This window comes from Pecten maximus, chromosome 15 (assembly GCF_902652985.1).
Source record: "Pecten maximus chromosome 15, xPecMax1.1, whole genome shotgun sequence".
Lineage (NCBI taxonomy): Eukaryota > Metazoa > Mollusca > Bivalvia > Pectinida > Pectinidae > Pecten > Pecten maximus.
The window spans coordinates 12,806,831-12,823,799 of NC_047029.1; the positions used below are offsets into that span (position 1 = coordinate 12,806,831).

At 35.7% G+C, this 16,969-nt stretch overlaps 1 protein-coding gene across 1 annotated transcript; it reads right to left on the reverse strand.

The window, feature by feature from the left end:
• Nucleotides 1–300: 300 nt before the first annotated feature.
• On the reverse strand, nt 301–16,682 carry LOC117343261 (solute carrier family 23 member 2-like). Its single transcript, XM_033905606.1, has 12 exons — nt 16,607–16,682; nt 8,639–8,832; nt 7,997–8,154; nt 7,584–7,675; nt 7,348–7,463; nt 6,388–6,569; nt 5,305–5,425; nt 5,020–5,176; nt 4,459–4,712; nt 2,354–2,627; nt 1,378–1,473; nt 301–482 (listed from the first exon to the last, which is right to left on the reverse strand). The coding sequence occupies exons 1-12, from the start codon at nt 16,680–16,682 to the stop codon at nt 301–303; spliced, it is 1,902 nt and encodes a 633-aa protein (XP_033761497.1).
• Between the last annotated feature and the right edge of the window lie 287 nt (nt 16,683–16,969).

Here is a 16,969-nt window from a genome sequence, read left to right on the forward strand (position 1 = left end):
ACACATATCTTTAATATTTTAAAATGACCACATGCTATCATTAAAATTCAAGATGAAAAAAAACCTTAAATATATTACTGGAGCGATAATGATTTAAACAATATTTCCTTACATTAAATATTTCATTTATGTTGTGGTATCAAAATCTACATATTTACTAGCCTGGTAACAAAATGAGTTGATCATACATAAAGTCTCAGTATGTCTAGTCTGGTTATATCAACATTTGATACCAAGAAACTAAAACTACACATTTTGTTATTTAAATCTTAAAATCATTATTGGTTCTGCGTTCATCCTTCAGTTCTCATCGCTGCCCTCGTCAGCCTTATACTGACAGAAGGGGATGTACTTCATCCCCCTCCACGAGAGCCAACGTCTGGGTAAAGGAGGGGCGTACACTTCTGGTCCCTCTTGGTAATCCGCCTGCCCGTATGACCCCGGGTCCTGCCAAGCTGTAATTCCCCGTTCTCTGGCTGTACCTATGTGTGTAGATATATACTTGTTATCATCAAGTTTCACTAGATAAACATAAACATGTTGAATATGGATTAATTGGTCTGGTTTTACACCGAATTTATGCTAAATATATCTAAGGGTTCATCAAAATGATTTTTATAATGAGAGGAAGGCTGCACTACCTTCAGTTAATTTGCCGTTACGTCGCATGTCATATTGAAATTCTTAAGAATGTTGGTAGCGGATAAGAATATATATATTTCATTATTTAAGGATCTTTCGCACAAGTCAGGATTATGACACTTTATATTAGAATTGCACAATAGCATCTACTTATGTTCTCATCGAAATCATACGCTCCAATTTACCATATAAACAAACGTGCGATATGTAATTTGTAGAAATTATTAGGAACGTTCGCGCGCACCTGATGACGTCACAACAGGTTTGTGTTTCAGTTGCCGAACAATGTGGACTACTTTTGTTATATTTCAAAATCGACGAGAAATATAAGACTTATGAAGCATTACATGTAACTCTTCAGTTCCGGATTCCATATAGCCCGAGTTTCTTCTGGCCCTGACACCATGTCTGGTAACTCGGGCTAGATTTCCTACTGTGTTATATTCAGGCTGACTAATTTTATATAATGCGGGCTATTCCTACGAAATTCACTTATGTCCAAATTGACCACATGAAACATTCCTTGATACAATAGCTTTAAAAGTCATTAGAAATAGTTCTTAAAGAACGACCAGCAAAATTCCGACTTATAACGAGATATCCCTTTAAATCATTCAATTAAATAATTTCTGCTACCAACATTTATTGGAAATATTTATCAATCGTTGCATCTGCTTAACTTTAATATGAAGGTGATTGAAAAAGTAAGTTATATTAAGTCGCAATAATACTAACCTGGAACCGTGTTGTCTAGGAAGGCCGCTGTGACACCCCCACACAGGACAGGGTTTGACAGGAGTGTCTTCGCAATGTAATTGTTGTAGGAACCACCTAAAGGCGAACCAAATCCGCTATTTTTTTATCTTACATTATTTTAACCATACTTTGTTCGCGAAGCAATATTAATTAAAAAAAAACATGAAATATTTTATGGTAACATTTTTTTTACTTGGAATCGTTATGATAGCGTTTGGCCTAGGTGCAATGTACGATTTGTAGTTCAGCGCGTTCGATGTGCGATTTGTAGTTCAGCGCATTCGATGATCGTTAATATCCATGGCTATGAATGTGGCATAAATAAATTTGGCATACATTGATGTGGTGTGATGTGACGGTTATCTTTTCGGAACATATACATGTAGTTCTTATCTCTGATCGTTTTCAGGATTTGCGGGTAAATCATTCCCTTGTTTCTATTTTTGGCTCTTTTGTCGATTTGAGCTTACTTTGTACAGGTGATATGCCTTTCTTAATGGTAACCCCAAGTAATTAACTATTAGGATATAATATAATGATATGATATTATAATACAATATTAGGATATAATATAATGATATAATATTATAATACAATATTATGATAAAATATATTGATATACATGTACTATAAGAATACAATATTAAGATATAATATTAGAATAAAATATTAGGATAAAATATTAGGATATGATATTATGATATATCATTAGGATACAATATTAGGATTTACAAATAGGATACATTTCTATGATGCAATATTAGATAACATTTTACCATACAAAATTAGGATACAATATTAGGATCTACAATTAGGATAAATTTTTAGGACAGAATATTAGTATAATTTTTTAGGATACAACATTAGGATTTCATATAATGACACAACATTAGGATATAATTTTATGATACAATATTTCATGCCGAGATTACGTGTGCTATGAATTTATTGTTACCTGTTTGGAGGTCATCCGGAAAGACCTCTAACCAGTAGGGAACCATCATACCTATGAGTAGAGAGATTCCGATGATGGCGAGGTTCCGAGTAGAGGAAAGTGATGCCACTTGGAGGTTGGACAGGATAATTCCATTTAACATTCCGAGCAAGACTATCATGGCGCCACCTAGGACCGGATGTGGTATAGTTATGAAAAATGCTGATACTTTACCGACAAGTCCGAACAGTATGTACATGATCGCCGTCCACAGCAAAACATCACGACTTGCTACCTATATATTTAATGAAAATGAAAATATATTTGATTTATAATGGCAAATTGACACAATTGATCAGTTCATATTTTTTTTGTAACGGCGAATTTATCAATTACACATTAAATGCACCTTTAGTTAGGTTCATATAAACGAGCTAAACTTTTCTGAAATGTACACAAGTGTTTGATTCTGTTTATTACCTAACTCAGCAATATATATCAAAATAATTCCCGTTTATATTACAGAAGAACGAAGTCCTACATATTGAGAACTGTGCTCAGGTAGTAAATTATATAGTGGGTACTGATATTTTTAAGTCCCAAGTGGCCAGTACCATTTTGTAAGACATATGCAGTGATAATTGAAAAAGATGTGTAGTGTGTATTGGCATTTTCAAACCCCGTGAGGTGAATATTGACCTCTGTAAGTCCTCGGTAGTGACCACTGACCTTTGTGTAAGTCCTGGTAGTGACCTCCCACCTTTGTATGTCCTCGGTAGTGACCACTGACCTTTATAAACCCTTCGTGGTGAATACTGAGCTTTGCAAGCCATATGTGGTGACTATTACCCATGTAAGCCCTATTTGGTGACTATTACCTATGTAAGCCCTATGTGGTGAATACTGACCTTTGTAAGCCCTATGTAGTGAATACTGACCTTTGTAAGCCCTATGTGGTGAATACTGACCTTTGTAAGCCATATGTGGTGAATACCGACCTATGTAAGCCCTATGTGGTGAATACCGACCTTTGTAAGCCCTATGTGGTGAATACCGACCTTTGTAAGCCTTATGTGGTGAATACCGACCTTTGTAAGCCCTATGTGGTGAATACCGACCTTTGTAAGCCCTATATGGTGAATACCGACCTATGTAAGCCCTATGTGGTGACTATTACCTATTTAAGCCCTATGTGGTGAATACCGACCTTTGTAAGCCCTATGTGGTTAATACCGACCTTTGTAAGCCCTATGTGGTGAATACCGACCTTTGTAAGCCCTATGTAGTGAATACTGACCTTTGTAAGCCCTATGTGGTGAATACTGACCTTTGTAAGCCATATGTGGTGAATACCGACCTATGTAAGCCCTATGTGGTGAATACCGACCTATGTAAGCCCTATGTGGTGACAATGACCTTTATAAGCCCTATGTGGTGAATACCGACCTTTGTAAGCCATATGTGGTGAATACTGACCTTTGTAAGCCATATGTGGTGAATACCGACCTTTGTAAGCCCTATGTGGTGACTATTACCTATGTAAGCCCTATGTGGTGAATACCGACCTTTGTAAGCCCTATGTGGTGAATACCGACCTATGTAAGCCCTATGTGGTGACTATTACCTATTTAAGCCCTATGTGGTGAATACCGACCTTTGTAAGCCCTATGTGGTGAATACCGACCTTTGTAAGCCCTATGTGGTGAATACCGACCTTTGTAAGTCCTGTTCGGTGAATACCGACCTTTGTAAGCCCTATGTGGTGAATACTGACCTTTGTAAGCCCTATGTGGTGACTATTACCTATGTAAGCCCTATGTGGTGAATACTGACCTTTGTAAGCCCTATGTAGTGAATACCGACCTTTGTAAGCCCTGTGTGGTGACTATGACCTTTGTAACCCCTACTGACCTTTGTAAGCCCTGTGTGGTGACAATGACCTTTGTAAGCCCTGTGTGGTGACTATGACCTTTGTAACCCCTACTGACCGTTGTAAGACCTACGTGGTAAATACCGACCTTTGTAAGCCCTATGTGGTGAATACCGACCTTTGTAAGCCCTATGTGGTGAATACCGACCTTTGTAAGCCCTATGTGGTGAATATGACCTTTGTAACCCCTACTGACCTTTGTGAGCCCTATGACCCCGATGTTCGCACCATAAGTAGTGGTAGCGTGACCACATCCCATTATCCCCGACAGGATAGTACCAATTCCTTCCACAGCAATACCCCTGTTGACAACATACCGAGGAGGTGGGGGCACGCTACAAATTCTTGCGCATGCGTAATAATCACCGATAGAGTCGATGATTGATGTAAGCGTACCAATCAAAAAACCAATAAATACGGAGGTGTTCAAAGATGGTTTTCCAAATCGATCTGGAAAAAAAAATGTTCTCCTGTTCTTAGAAAAGTAGAGATGTATGCAACCATGCACAGGGGCGCTTAATTTCGCCATCCGATAAACTCATTTCGATGTCATGTACGTAATCAAAACATATGGGGTCTTGCTGTAACGTCATGGCAGTTTGTGTTTGTGTTATGATTCATAGCACTTAAACGACAATTTACCGTTAACACGTACTAATCACAATGTAAGTGGGAAAGTTCACAAAAATGGATATGTACATACAATCTTAAAATAAGTAAATTTAGTATTTTAGTTTATAATGTTTACGACACATACTTGGGTAAGGAACATTGAACCAGTTGGCGTTCGTGATGATCTCCGCTCGTGCGTCCGTTCTGGCCATGTAGTCCAAATTTGAGGGGTCATCTGAGAAAACTCCGGCGTAAGTCAGTACTGCCGACAGACCCCAGCCGGCCAGTAATCCAATGAGGACCTAAATCATATCCAAATATATTAACCAAACAGCAAAGCTGGTCAACCTATCAATCAGAATATAAGGATATCCCAAACATTGTAGACGTCTGAAAATTGACTAGCTGAGAAATAAGTGTTGACAGTTACCGAGAAAACTTGATGAAATGGGTACCAAATTATGTGAAATCTTTTTTTCCTTGACCAGGCAGGGAATGGCATCTTCCGGTTGCCTAGATACATCGACAATACCAGAGAGGTGACGGCTGTGCTGTAATTCAGAGAAACCAACATGTAATACCGTGATACAATTGTACTTTATCTTCATGACGAACCTAACAGTCCTTCCATCTCAGATACCGCGAGCTCGCATATTACATAAAATACGTACTCTATTAGATGGGAGTTCATTCATTAATGAACAACATATCTTTGTAGCTGCAATCCACTGGCCGGCCATCAACATCGGCTCGTTAAAATTGTGCTCTTTATACTTTTACTTGTTTTACTTATGTATGTTGTATTTCATATTTATATGGTACTTTTATCATCATTTAAAGACCAGACAAGGCAATATACATTATATGTATATGAATTACTGGAATATCTTTGTCCCAACTGACTGGTTCATTCGTGCAGACTTAGCGGACTTGTTTAGTTCCCATATTAGATTCATCGTATGGTACATCAAGACACAGATTATAACTCTGGCCAGTCCTCTTTCCTCCTGATACCTGTATGAGATGTCGTGTCACATTCTAGCCTGCTTGGATTGCAGCTACAGATGATCACTGACCAACAAAGGCACAGCAACGGAATTCGAGAAGCAGGTTGATGGAATTTTTTGGTTGCGATCATGATCTCATTAGGCTATTACTGTAAGCGTACAAATTTTAGCGATAATATCATTTTAGCGGAAATCTTATTTTGGCGATTCGCGCCCTGGAACCATTCCGCTAAATTATGATTACACTAATTGTAGTTTACCTTTATTGGTTTCTAAGGCAATCATTGTTGGCGCGCTATAATTCACTATTTCGCTAATCTGTTTTAATTTTGGCTTTGCGCTAAAATTTGACTTCATTAAGTACGTCTGCAGTAATGGATTGAGCGATCTAAAAGTAGAGTCGAAAACTTTTGTTATATATCTTTAGTTTAATCTGACAATAACGTGCAGACTTTAAAAACATCTCACTACAATATTTTTTCGCCTTTCACCATGCTAGCACTTACAGAACAGATACGCCCCATTGATGTCTGCAGAAGTTCACGGCGCTACGGCACACGAACAAACTCATAAGTAAGATGGCCGGGACTATTGTGATGGGTCCAACAAACTTGATAACAAGGCCGGATATTCCCGTCAGTCCTACCAGGGAGTGGATACATCCGACCAGAATCAAACATCCCTGGAACTGGAACATTTAAAGTCTAACACATCAACAACAGTGTATAGCAGTCTGTCGATCTGTATATATATTGGTGATCCGAAGATATAGATTTGAATTTCCTGTCGTAGTTGTACCGAGAGAAATATTTATAATACGTTTTATATGTACAATCCGTATCCATGTATGTAAATACATTGCGATCCAGGTACAAGCTGTACTATACCTAGTCGTTCTGTTATTGTGTTTGGTTTATTTTTGTTTAACGTCCTATTAACAGCCAGGGTCATTTAAGGACGTGCCAGGCTTTGGAGGTGGAGGAAAGCCGGAGTACCTGGAGAAAAACCACCGACCTACGGCCAGTACCAGGCTGTCCCACGTGGGTTTCGAACTCACAACCCAGAAGTGGATGGCTAGTGATAAAATTTCGGGACACCTTAACCACTCGGCCACAATGGCCCCTTCGTTATGTTAACTAAAATCGATAAAACTAGGGGAATGTTAACAAAGTATCAATTTATATTAAAGATACAAGGACAATAGAATAAGACCAGGTGTTTCGGAAAAGAAAGCCACTTCTTTCAAGAATGTTAATAATGTAAGAACAATGCAAGTTAAGAGAGCACCAGTGTGGTCACGTGTCATATCTAAGTGTGACAATTATTGACTCCGCGTACACGGCTGCTGATTTTCAATCTACAATGTTATAGCCTCCATGGCATACAATCACACAAGCAGACCCACCATATCTTTAATAACCGAATGGAAAACTACTTATTTACAACTAAGTCAAACTTTTAGTTACCTCCGACAATTTTGTTAGGGCAAGGCTCCTTTTTAATTCCATATCGCTTGCTGTATTAACCAGAGAACTGTCGTTCATGGAAATGCTAATGTTGCTAATTTGATTTGTGTCCGTCTCTGTAAGAGACAGAATGATAAAATATCTTTGTTGATACAATATAATAACTGAAAGCAGACATTTTTTACAAAATGATCACATTTTTTTCCTTTGATGGACATTGATATGATTGTTCTTACCATTTGAGAGTTTGCAAATATCCGGATTTATCATCTTCATAGCCAGGAAAGGCAAAACGTAGTCCACTGTAGCTCCTTGAAACACGGGTAGCCTACAAGACATCCAGAAGTCAGTTACGCACATAATTATTGACCTTTTTCTCACTTGGATGCAAAACACGGTTCCTTTCAAGAAAACAAGTTGAAAAAAAAAAGGAAAATGCATTCCTATTGTAGCTAAGATCTGAAGAAAAAATATTTCTAATAAAAATAATCAGAGAGAGGGCTTTCTTTACCTTTGACAAATTACTATTGTATCTAAAGTCTGAAAATATAATGAAAACATCGGACAGCTTTCCTGTCTGTAAATCCTTGTTGATACTGTTGAGTGAGACACTGGACATTTTGATCGTGTCCCTTTGAACGTCCCATACCTGACTCCAATCGTGACCATCAACAACGTAGTAACTCCATTCATTAGCAGAGAAGAACTTAGAAGGTCCCTTCTGATGTCTAGGAGATCAGACGCACAAGCCACATCTGCCACAAAGGCTGACACCACCAGACTATGAGACAGCGAGATGATGGTTTGCTGTAAGGATATTTACAACGTTTTATAATTTGAAGAAAAAAAACCCCAAAACCCCCCCCCCAAAACCAAAAACAACAACAACAAAAAAACCAAACAAACAAACAAACAAAAGAAAACAAAAAAAAACATCAACAAAAAACCGAAACAAACAAATAAAAAAAATTACAACTATTGCCTTCAACAAAAAGGAATATTTTCTACAGTATATGAATTAAGTAAGACGTGTTTACAATTCCTGCGAAAGATTCAAATGATAAAATCATTATGGCTATTTAAGTTATCTTCTATTACATCTTATACGTATCCTGGAACATTATGTGTTTTACGGTATCAGCGCGTGGAATAAAGTGTGTCTATATAGCCTTATGACAGCAATATGAAAACATAAAGGAAGAGCACGTTATTTGCAAAGAAGGCTGAATGTCAAGCGTTGTAACTAAAGGCAAATAGACATTGTGTTGAGATGGACAGAAGTCTTAATCACCTGTAAGGCAAAGAAAATAGAAAGATGGATGGGAGGTCTATCTGATATTTTGTACAATAGTTTAGGGTCGTCGTCACATTCGATCACCACGTGATCTGGATTAAGCTGAAATTGTTCTTCTGTATCTGTGTCCACGTCCGAGGTATTCTCTGGTTTCGCATTTCCCAGCATCGTACTTGACGACTTCATACTTCCTGAAAAGAATGTTTAATTAATCAAACATATCAGCATTGTCATATATATCAGTAAACATATTCGTGCATTTTTATAAGGAATTAATATGTTTGTTTCCTATGATGACCTCCTTATGACAATTATCGTATTACTCCCTTAAAAACACAATATCATACTCTAAGTATACCCTAAGGCTTGATAGTCACCACATGTGTCAGGAATTCCATGTGAAGCCTGGAAAAGCTATCTCAGCACAACCCAACGTCTTCCACAATTAATCTTGCCCATCAACTGGGTTAATATTTCATGTTGTCTGCCATAGAATTCTCCAATGACAGCCTGGCAAACATTCTGCTAACTTTTTGTTAATATTTTGCTTCACGAGTGATAGATGGATTGTATGTTTGTCTATGGTCAACTTTCAGACAGACAGTAGTATTTCGAACAGACTGTTCAATTATTTCAATAAAAACTTGTAAGATAGCTGCTCTTTCAAGCGTGTCTTCAGTTATAGAAAATATATATTTCACTTGTGTGGCTAACATTTTGATATTTTTCACAAGTGCACTCGTGAACAACATCAAAACATTGCTATAGCCACACCCGAGAAATTTATTTGGTATTATTGAAGACACTGTTAGATATCCTCTATGTATTACTACATTAAAAACAGGAAATAGTTTCCACAGATACACAGTGATATTGTATATGTATTTTACCTGGTATGGATACTGGTGAATATTGACTATATAAGTAAACCCAGGTGTACAGTGATAGTGTACAGTGATAGTGTACAGTGATAGTGTACATGTATGCTGATGATGTACTAAACAGGTGTATATTTACTATTGTGGAAAACCGAAAATAGTCAACACAGGTACATAATATCATAGGTATACCAATTCAGTGTGAACATTTACGCAGTCTAACTAATAGACACACGCGATTATAAGAAAAGCAGGACAGATAGTAGGATTGTATGTATCCCTTAATATCATGGTTTACAGATTGAAGCCTATTTGACCCATGTGACCTTAAATGAAGGTCAAGGTCACAAACTTGTTAACATTTTATGCGAACTTGCTACTGACCCAGAATTAACTCCCTGAATATTTCGGTTATTGAGAAGAATTCGTTTAAAGATCTTATGAAAACACGTGCTTTTTCCGAAGATATCACGGAAAGGGCGGAGTGGTTTTTCGATTGGGTTACGATCGGTTATATGAACTAGATCAAGGCAGATCTGTCTACAATTTTTGTTAGTTCTTAAACATCAACCAATAATTGTTGCTGTCAGTTTTATTTCTAGTAATAAGTAGAAGGTGTTAGTTTTGTAGCAAACTCTTGGAAAATATCACTCTCATATCTTTTTCTTCTAGAAATATTTTAACAGTATAGCCGCTTTAGCATTCTATTTCTGGGCCCATAAACTAATGTTCTGTATATCTAGACTTCATTATTCATATGCAGTTATGATACTACAGTATCATCAGCAAATCATTTCATTTAATTGTTTATATCTTTTGTTTTATCATTAATACATTTAGGAACAATACTGATCTCTGGGGAACACCTACATTAAAGGATTTAAGTGACGAGTAAACGCCCTCAGTAATGACTCTTTGCTTTCTATCTTTTAAATAGTTCCTAAACCATACCGATACATTTCCTGTGATTCCATATTTACTAAGCTTAAAGAATAATCCATCATACCAAACACGGTGGAATACCTTACCGATGTCACAGAATATAAATTGAAGTTCGTTTTCAACATCTAGATTACATGTTATGAGATGAAAGATTGGAAGTATTTGGTAGAATCTCTGAATGTGAAACCAGACTAGTGTTTAGAAAGAAAATTATGTTGTTTGACAAATTCATATAAGTACAAATGTATTTAAATAAAATTTGACATTTTCCAATTGTCAGGTATTTGGCCTTCATGTATTTTTTTTTCTCGCTTCAGTTTTTTGTTTTAACTATTTGACATTAACATAATTATTAAGTAATCATAATTGTTCATTGAAACTTTACCCACAACATTTTTTTGTGAATTTCTGTTCTTCATTTTTCCTGAAAATTTTGATTTTACTAAAAATATTATCTGAGCTCTATCCTGCTGCTAAAAACAAGACATTTTCAAATTTAGGCTCCGCCTCTTTCCTTTTATAGCCGTGGTCCCAGTTTAAGTAAATATAATGGATATACTCAGCTTGATACTAGATATTTAGGGTAAGATTTCATCAGGACCAGCTGGTTTATTTTCGTTGAATATATCTAATTGATCATACACATTCGGTTGGGTTACATGAATATTATCAAGTGTTAGTTAAAGTTGGAGATCATCATTTTCAAATTGGTAAGGGTTTGGTAGATTTGTTGAAAATGTAGCTAGAAGAAGAAGTAACGTAGTCATTTAGTATTTCATCTTTCAGAGTTGGATGGTAAACAGTTAGGTCAGCGGTTGAGAGTTTAAACTATTTCCAACCATTAATTTGAGGGTTGTGATTTCTCAGCAAGAGAGGTTTGTAATTTTTGAAAGTAATTAAGTTTAGCTTTACCAATAAGATAAATAACACATATACCAACCTGTCTAAAAAATTATGCAAGTGCTGGGAGTTATTGGAAGATTTAGCTTGTTTCTGTTTCCTATTTTTTCCTCATTTCAAGCCTAATTGTGTTCAGATTTTGTTTCTTGATCGTACACGCATATTTTTGTTTTAACATTAAGACTATTGGAGACAATATCAGTCAATACTGTTTATTTTGCTATCCATAGTTGTAGTAAGCGTCACCCTAAAGCCAAATAGTCTTAATATCAGATGTGTATTTAAAGGCTAATTTATGTTACTTAACATACATTGTACATGTTTTTAGCGATGATCAATGTTAATAAAGTGCATTTTCAGGAGAAGGGAGGTAACTCGTATTTGCCGATTACCAATAATTTTGTTGCGTAATTGGTAGCTGTTTTCCCCCATATTTTTCATCAAAAGCCACCACCCACCCCTTCCTCCTTACTTCGTCTTTTCTATTTATAATAGATGACATGGCTTATTTCATAATGCAATTTGTATTAGTAATGTATATGCTTTAAAATGATGCAATTTGTATTAGTAGGCGCAATTTGTTCCCCATCTTTGTATAAAGGGGTTCTAAATATTGGTTTTCATCTGATGTAACAGATATCTTTGTACAAGTTAGTACAAAAAAGTAAAGAGGAACTTTATGTCGTCATTTATATTTTAAATAAATGACATTGTTTCACTTTCAATCTTGGTGTCTGTTATATTTTAACCTTTATACAAACAGAGCACATCCTTATATATTTGATGAATAGCTAAAAATGATATATGCTATCTGTATAAATATTGGGGAACGTCTGCTACGAAGTAGAGTTCATACAGATATATGTTATATTTGTTTGTTAAGACTACGTCAATAGATGTTGAAGTATTCTCAGTAATACTTGTTGGTAGTTTAATTATGTTTTTAAAATTAAATTTTGCTTGCAGTTGAGAAAGATGTGAGGTGGGCTTTAAAATCAGCATATCAACATAAATATCACCATGGGATCAGAATATCTAGATTGCTATCTGTAGCAGTTGTTAGATAATCAGTTTATTCCAGTAATCTATTTCCTTGCTGTAAATACATCATAATAAAAACCTTACATTTTTTGACACTCGATTACCATTTCAAGCCAAATTACCTCTATATTATCATTTTCCAGATATCTTCTCCATAATACTTTTAGTGTAATTTTTGCTGTAAACTGCTAGACCCCCACCAGAGCCAGTTAATCTGTCTTAACGAGAACACTGATAATGTCTTCAACTGAGATCCTATCACTCAGTCAAGTGAGTTTTGTTAAATATAAATACAAATAACAAATACATTTATCAAAGGAACACATTGTACTGAATCGTAATAAAGTCGTAGTCTTCAATGTCGTCCCTACCTGCTTGCTTGGGTTAGGGATACAAGTTTTCTCAAGTATAAAGAGCCCTTTCTGATTGTATAAACATGGATATAAAACGACATCGGATTGCGACAAAAAAAATAAACATATACATAATTTTAATAAGGGACTGTGGGTACAATTGTTGATTAAAAACTGTATGTTGTTAAATGATTCTGTTTTGTGTTTTGACTCGATTCGAACACTGTCATATGATACCAAAAATATGTTTACATACCTGTATTAATTTTGATCATGAAGTGTCACAGTTAGGGTTTTGTTTGTTAGTTTGCTGGTCATTTTGAAGCGGGGTCTCCCTGCAGTAGTTCGTGACTACCTCATTGAGCAACATATGGGAGACCGATCGCATTTACGGTAAAGTGTCTTGCCCAAAGAAACAACTTTGAAAGTAAGGTATCATGTTGGTTTTAACAATTTGCTTAAAAAAGACAGTATAACCTACCTTGACCAATGGCGGTTTCCCTATTAATAATTCGCAGATTCTCTCTTTACCAAAAACATTTCCCTTAGAGTAATACTCACAACCTTGTTAAGTGTATGCTATCCACGTTTGGACCAGCTGGACACTGATGGGGTATATGTATTAATATAAAACTCGGTAATTTGCCAACTTTAAGCGTTCCATAAAATCCAAGTTTTTATAATCTCTTCCGAGATAAATAATAGATAAATAGAACAGTAATATATTTAAGTGTCGTACAACAGGTGTCGCGATTGCTGGTTCTTGTATAGCGTGATATTGATTTCCACAGTATATGTTCTAAACTTAAATATAACGATAATGACTGTAGTATCTCCACTTACTCATCTCCTGTTATTTTTTCACTTTCGGCTTTTATGATAAATAGTTGACTACCATTTTAATGTTCTTCTGATAAAAATTCCGAAAGTGAGATACATATATTCAATTCCATAAAACCGATATCAAACAAAGACTATACATATTTATACATATTTATTTCTATGATGTGTCATTCCAATGTACATGTAGTTACACAGTATGATAAAGGACTAAAATAGAATGTCACTAACAACAAGTCCCATCAGTGTAAATTGAAATTTGACCGTATATTACTTAACGCGACATTGAAATTTGACCGTTTATTACTTAAAACGACATACTAGTAAACTGTGTATACAATAAATGCCAGCACAAACTTACCCAAATACATTTAGTCAGTATGCAATATAAAAATGAAAAAAAAAAAGTATTATAGGTGAGGCGAAATTTTTTTTTTTACAGAAGTAGCTATGCACTGGTGCAGTGTATATGTGCCCCAAAATAATGTCATGTTTTTCTCTGCTAAGTAAGCAACGAACAACGATGCCGCTACATGAAAAACTGATTGTATAAAATGTGATACTATAATAAGCACCCGTTTGTACAATTGACGTAAACTGTGTCAATGCTGTCCTGATAAATTGGAGAACGTTAGTATCTATAGGCGAAGGAGAGCCTCTAAATCCCTTGGAGAAAACCCGTCAACACGAGGAGCTACAGAACGAAACTGGGGGAGCTGTAAACGAGACAGGTAGTCAGCGAGTAGATTTTTCTTCCGTCATATATCGAAAACATTTGATATTACAAAGTGTGACTATATCACGTATCTACCCACTGAAACCATTGTATTACGATTAGGGAAAGTTTGTTTGTTGATATAACGACTACCAGATTTTCATTATCAGAAAAAGAATAAAACTCTTGTTTTAATTTACTTCCCAATCTATACAGTGCAACTGTTAATGGTTACAAATCTTGTATATAGGATACAGAATTTCACCAAAGCGAAGAATAATGGAATCTATAAACATCTCGAGTTCTCCTGACGTTTCCAATATTTTTTTCGAAAAACCATTGTAGTGTTGTTAAAATGCTCAACTAAAATGAGCTGTTTAGCCTGACATGATGGCTAAGTTTAGTTAATCCTATTATCACGTAGTGGACTTGATTTGCCTGACATGATGGCGAGGTTTAGTCAGTCATATTATCAAGTCAATAAGCTTCTTTACCATGTCCTATATGAAACTACCAACAAACGAAAGTTTTCAGAGTGTAGCTTTTTATATCAACATAAAGCATTTTACCTCTAAACGTATCTTCTCAACCTTGTCTTATGACAGTCTAGCAGGCATAGCTTCTATATTCAGTCCTTTTCCCAAACAAGCCAGGCATGTGGTAGGTTTTTTTTGTTCCTTATGGTGATCCCGAACCAGTTTACCCCTGTTCTGAAAATTGTCTTAACAGTATCTCACGTTCGTTTGTACCTACTGGCCCGATAAAGAAAAACAAGAAGAAAAAAAAAAAAAAAAAGTCATCCATGCAGCGCGTGCTCTTCCAGAGGTGCGTCAACGTGGCTATGCTTAGCTCAGTGTAAGGCTGAACTTACTTTTTCAAAAACTTGGCAAGATATCGAATATCCCATGGGCAGACACTTATCATGATAATAATAATCTCTGATTTTCATCCTCAACATCTAGTATTCTGTTAGTCTAACTGGTACTATTCTGAATTTTAGATATGATTTTGAAAGTAAAGATCCTTCACCAAATAAATTGATCTGAAATACAGGATCGCCCTGTGTTTCATACAAAAAAATGTATAGTCATCAATTCAATTTCAAATTTTATCGTTATAAGACTTAAGAGCGTCAATTGTATCATTTGTGGTGTCTTTATAAATAACACTTTATCACCGACATACATTCAACAATACTGATTAAAAGTTCAATTGATGGACAACATTCTCAATTGCTTACAAATAATGAGTACATGGAAAAATAAGACATGATAAAAGATTGTATCAGAGAAACAGAACAATTGTCATTATGTTTCACGCATGGTGTCACACAGCTATGTAATGCTTGAATGATCCATTTCCCAACTTACCTCCTGCTTTATAAGTACAAACCATAACCACATTAAGAAAAAAAGACATTCTTGTTGTCAATAAAGCAAATTGTAACATATATCACGTAAATCCTTGGTTAGTTTTAAGCACAATGGTTGAATAACTAGGTCTGTCAACCAACTTGCACATCTGATATGATTTTTTGTGTGTGTGTTTCTCCACAGGCGTATTTGCTAATGGTTGCGGTGGATGTAAATCACTTTAATACACAACTTACAAGAGAAATACCTCAGAAGTAACTTGTATTTACAGTATCATCTTAGATAAAGGTGAAATAGAACCCGTGGAGTTAAAATGTTTAATTTAACATATTGAAAGTATATATTAGTTTACCATCATATCTTTTGTTTCTGTTGAATTAACTTAGTGTAGACAACATTTCTTGCTCTGTAATATTTCCATCTGGTTTTTCATCATTTTCGTCATTTATTCTGCTCTCTGCTCGTTCTCCGGGTTTCTTTGAACAGCAAGACATTCAAAATAAAAGATTTTTAAAAGGACAATCCATTAATAAGAAGTTTGTCAGGCAGTTTTGATTGTCGTTTCTCCACAGAATTTACAACAATGCATATTATCTCTTCGTAGTGGTACGTCACTCTCCGCGAGCCTCTATACAGCTGCTTCGTAACTCACTACTGAAGACGATTCCTCTCATTATTGTCGGAGGTCTCCAACTCATACCTACGGTAGGTATTTCCTCTCACTCTTTGATGCGCTTAATCACTAGGCACAGTTTCTTGCGGCGCTCTTCGACCTCGGTTAGGAATTGATCATGATTTTCGTATCTTGTTACTCTAAGCTTCTATGAGCTTCTTTTTTCTCTTTGAAGATCTTTCAAGTAAAATTATCTTGTGATATGATGTCTGTATTTACCGCTTACATCTTCCAAATTTGTAGACATTACCAAACTTGATTCTGTCCTCAATGTTAAGTTCTTGGAAATTGAGATCAAGCAATTTATTATCGGTCACCACGCCCATGGACGCATCACCAAGTTTATTAAGCTACCACATCGACATCGAGTATTGAAAGGTCTAAAACGATTCAGTCATATAAGCGGGTTTCTACTAAGATAAAGGATAATAAGACCAAAAATGCAAATGGCGATTTTGAATAATCACACAAAATTAATATAACACATATAGCGGCATTTCAATAATTAAAATATACCAAGAAAACTATGTTTTGGAAAAATAGTTATATCGCTGAACTTGGATAAAAAGCAATTTCTTAAAAAAAAAAACAAAAAAAAAAAACACCCCAAACT

Excerpts from the sequence above, each read along its gene's own strand:
- LOC117343261 (XM_033905606.1), bottom strand. The coding sequence starts at position 16,682 with ATGGGCGTGGTGACCGATAATAAATTGCTTGATCTCAATTTCCAAGAA. Across the intron at positions 1,474-2,353 it reads TCCGGATGACCTCCAAACAG|GTGGTTCCTACAACAATTAC; the intron begins GTAACAATAAAT and ends GTTCGCCTTTAG. Across the intron at positions 483-1,377 it reads CCTAGACAACACGGTTCCAG|GTACAGCCAGAGAACGGGGA; the intron begins GTTAGTATTATT and ends CTACACACATAG.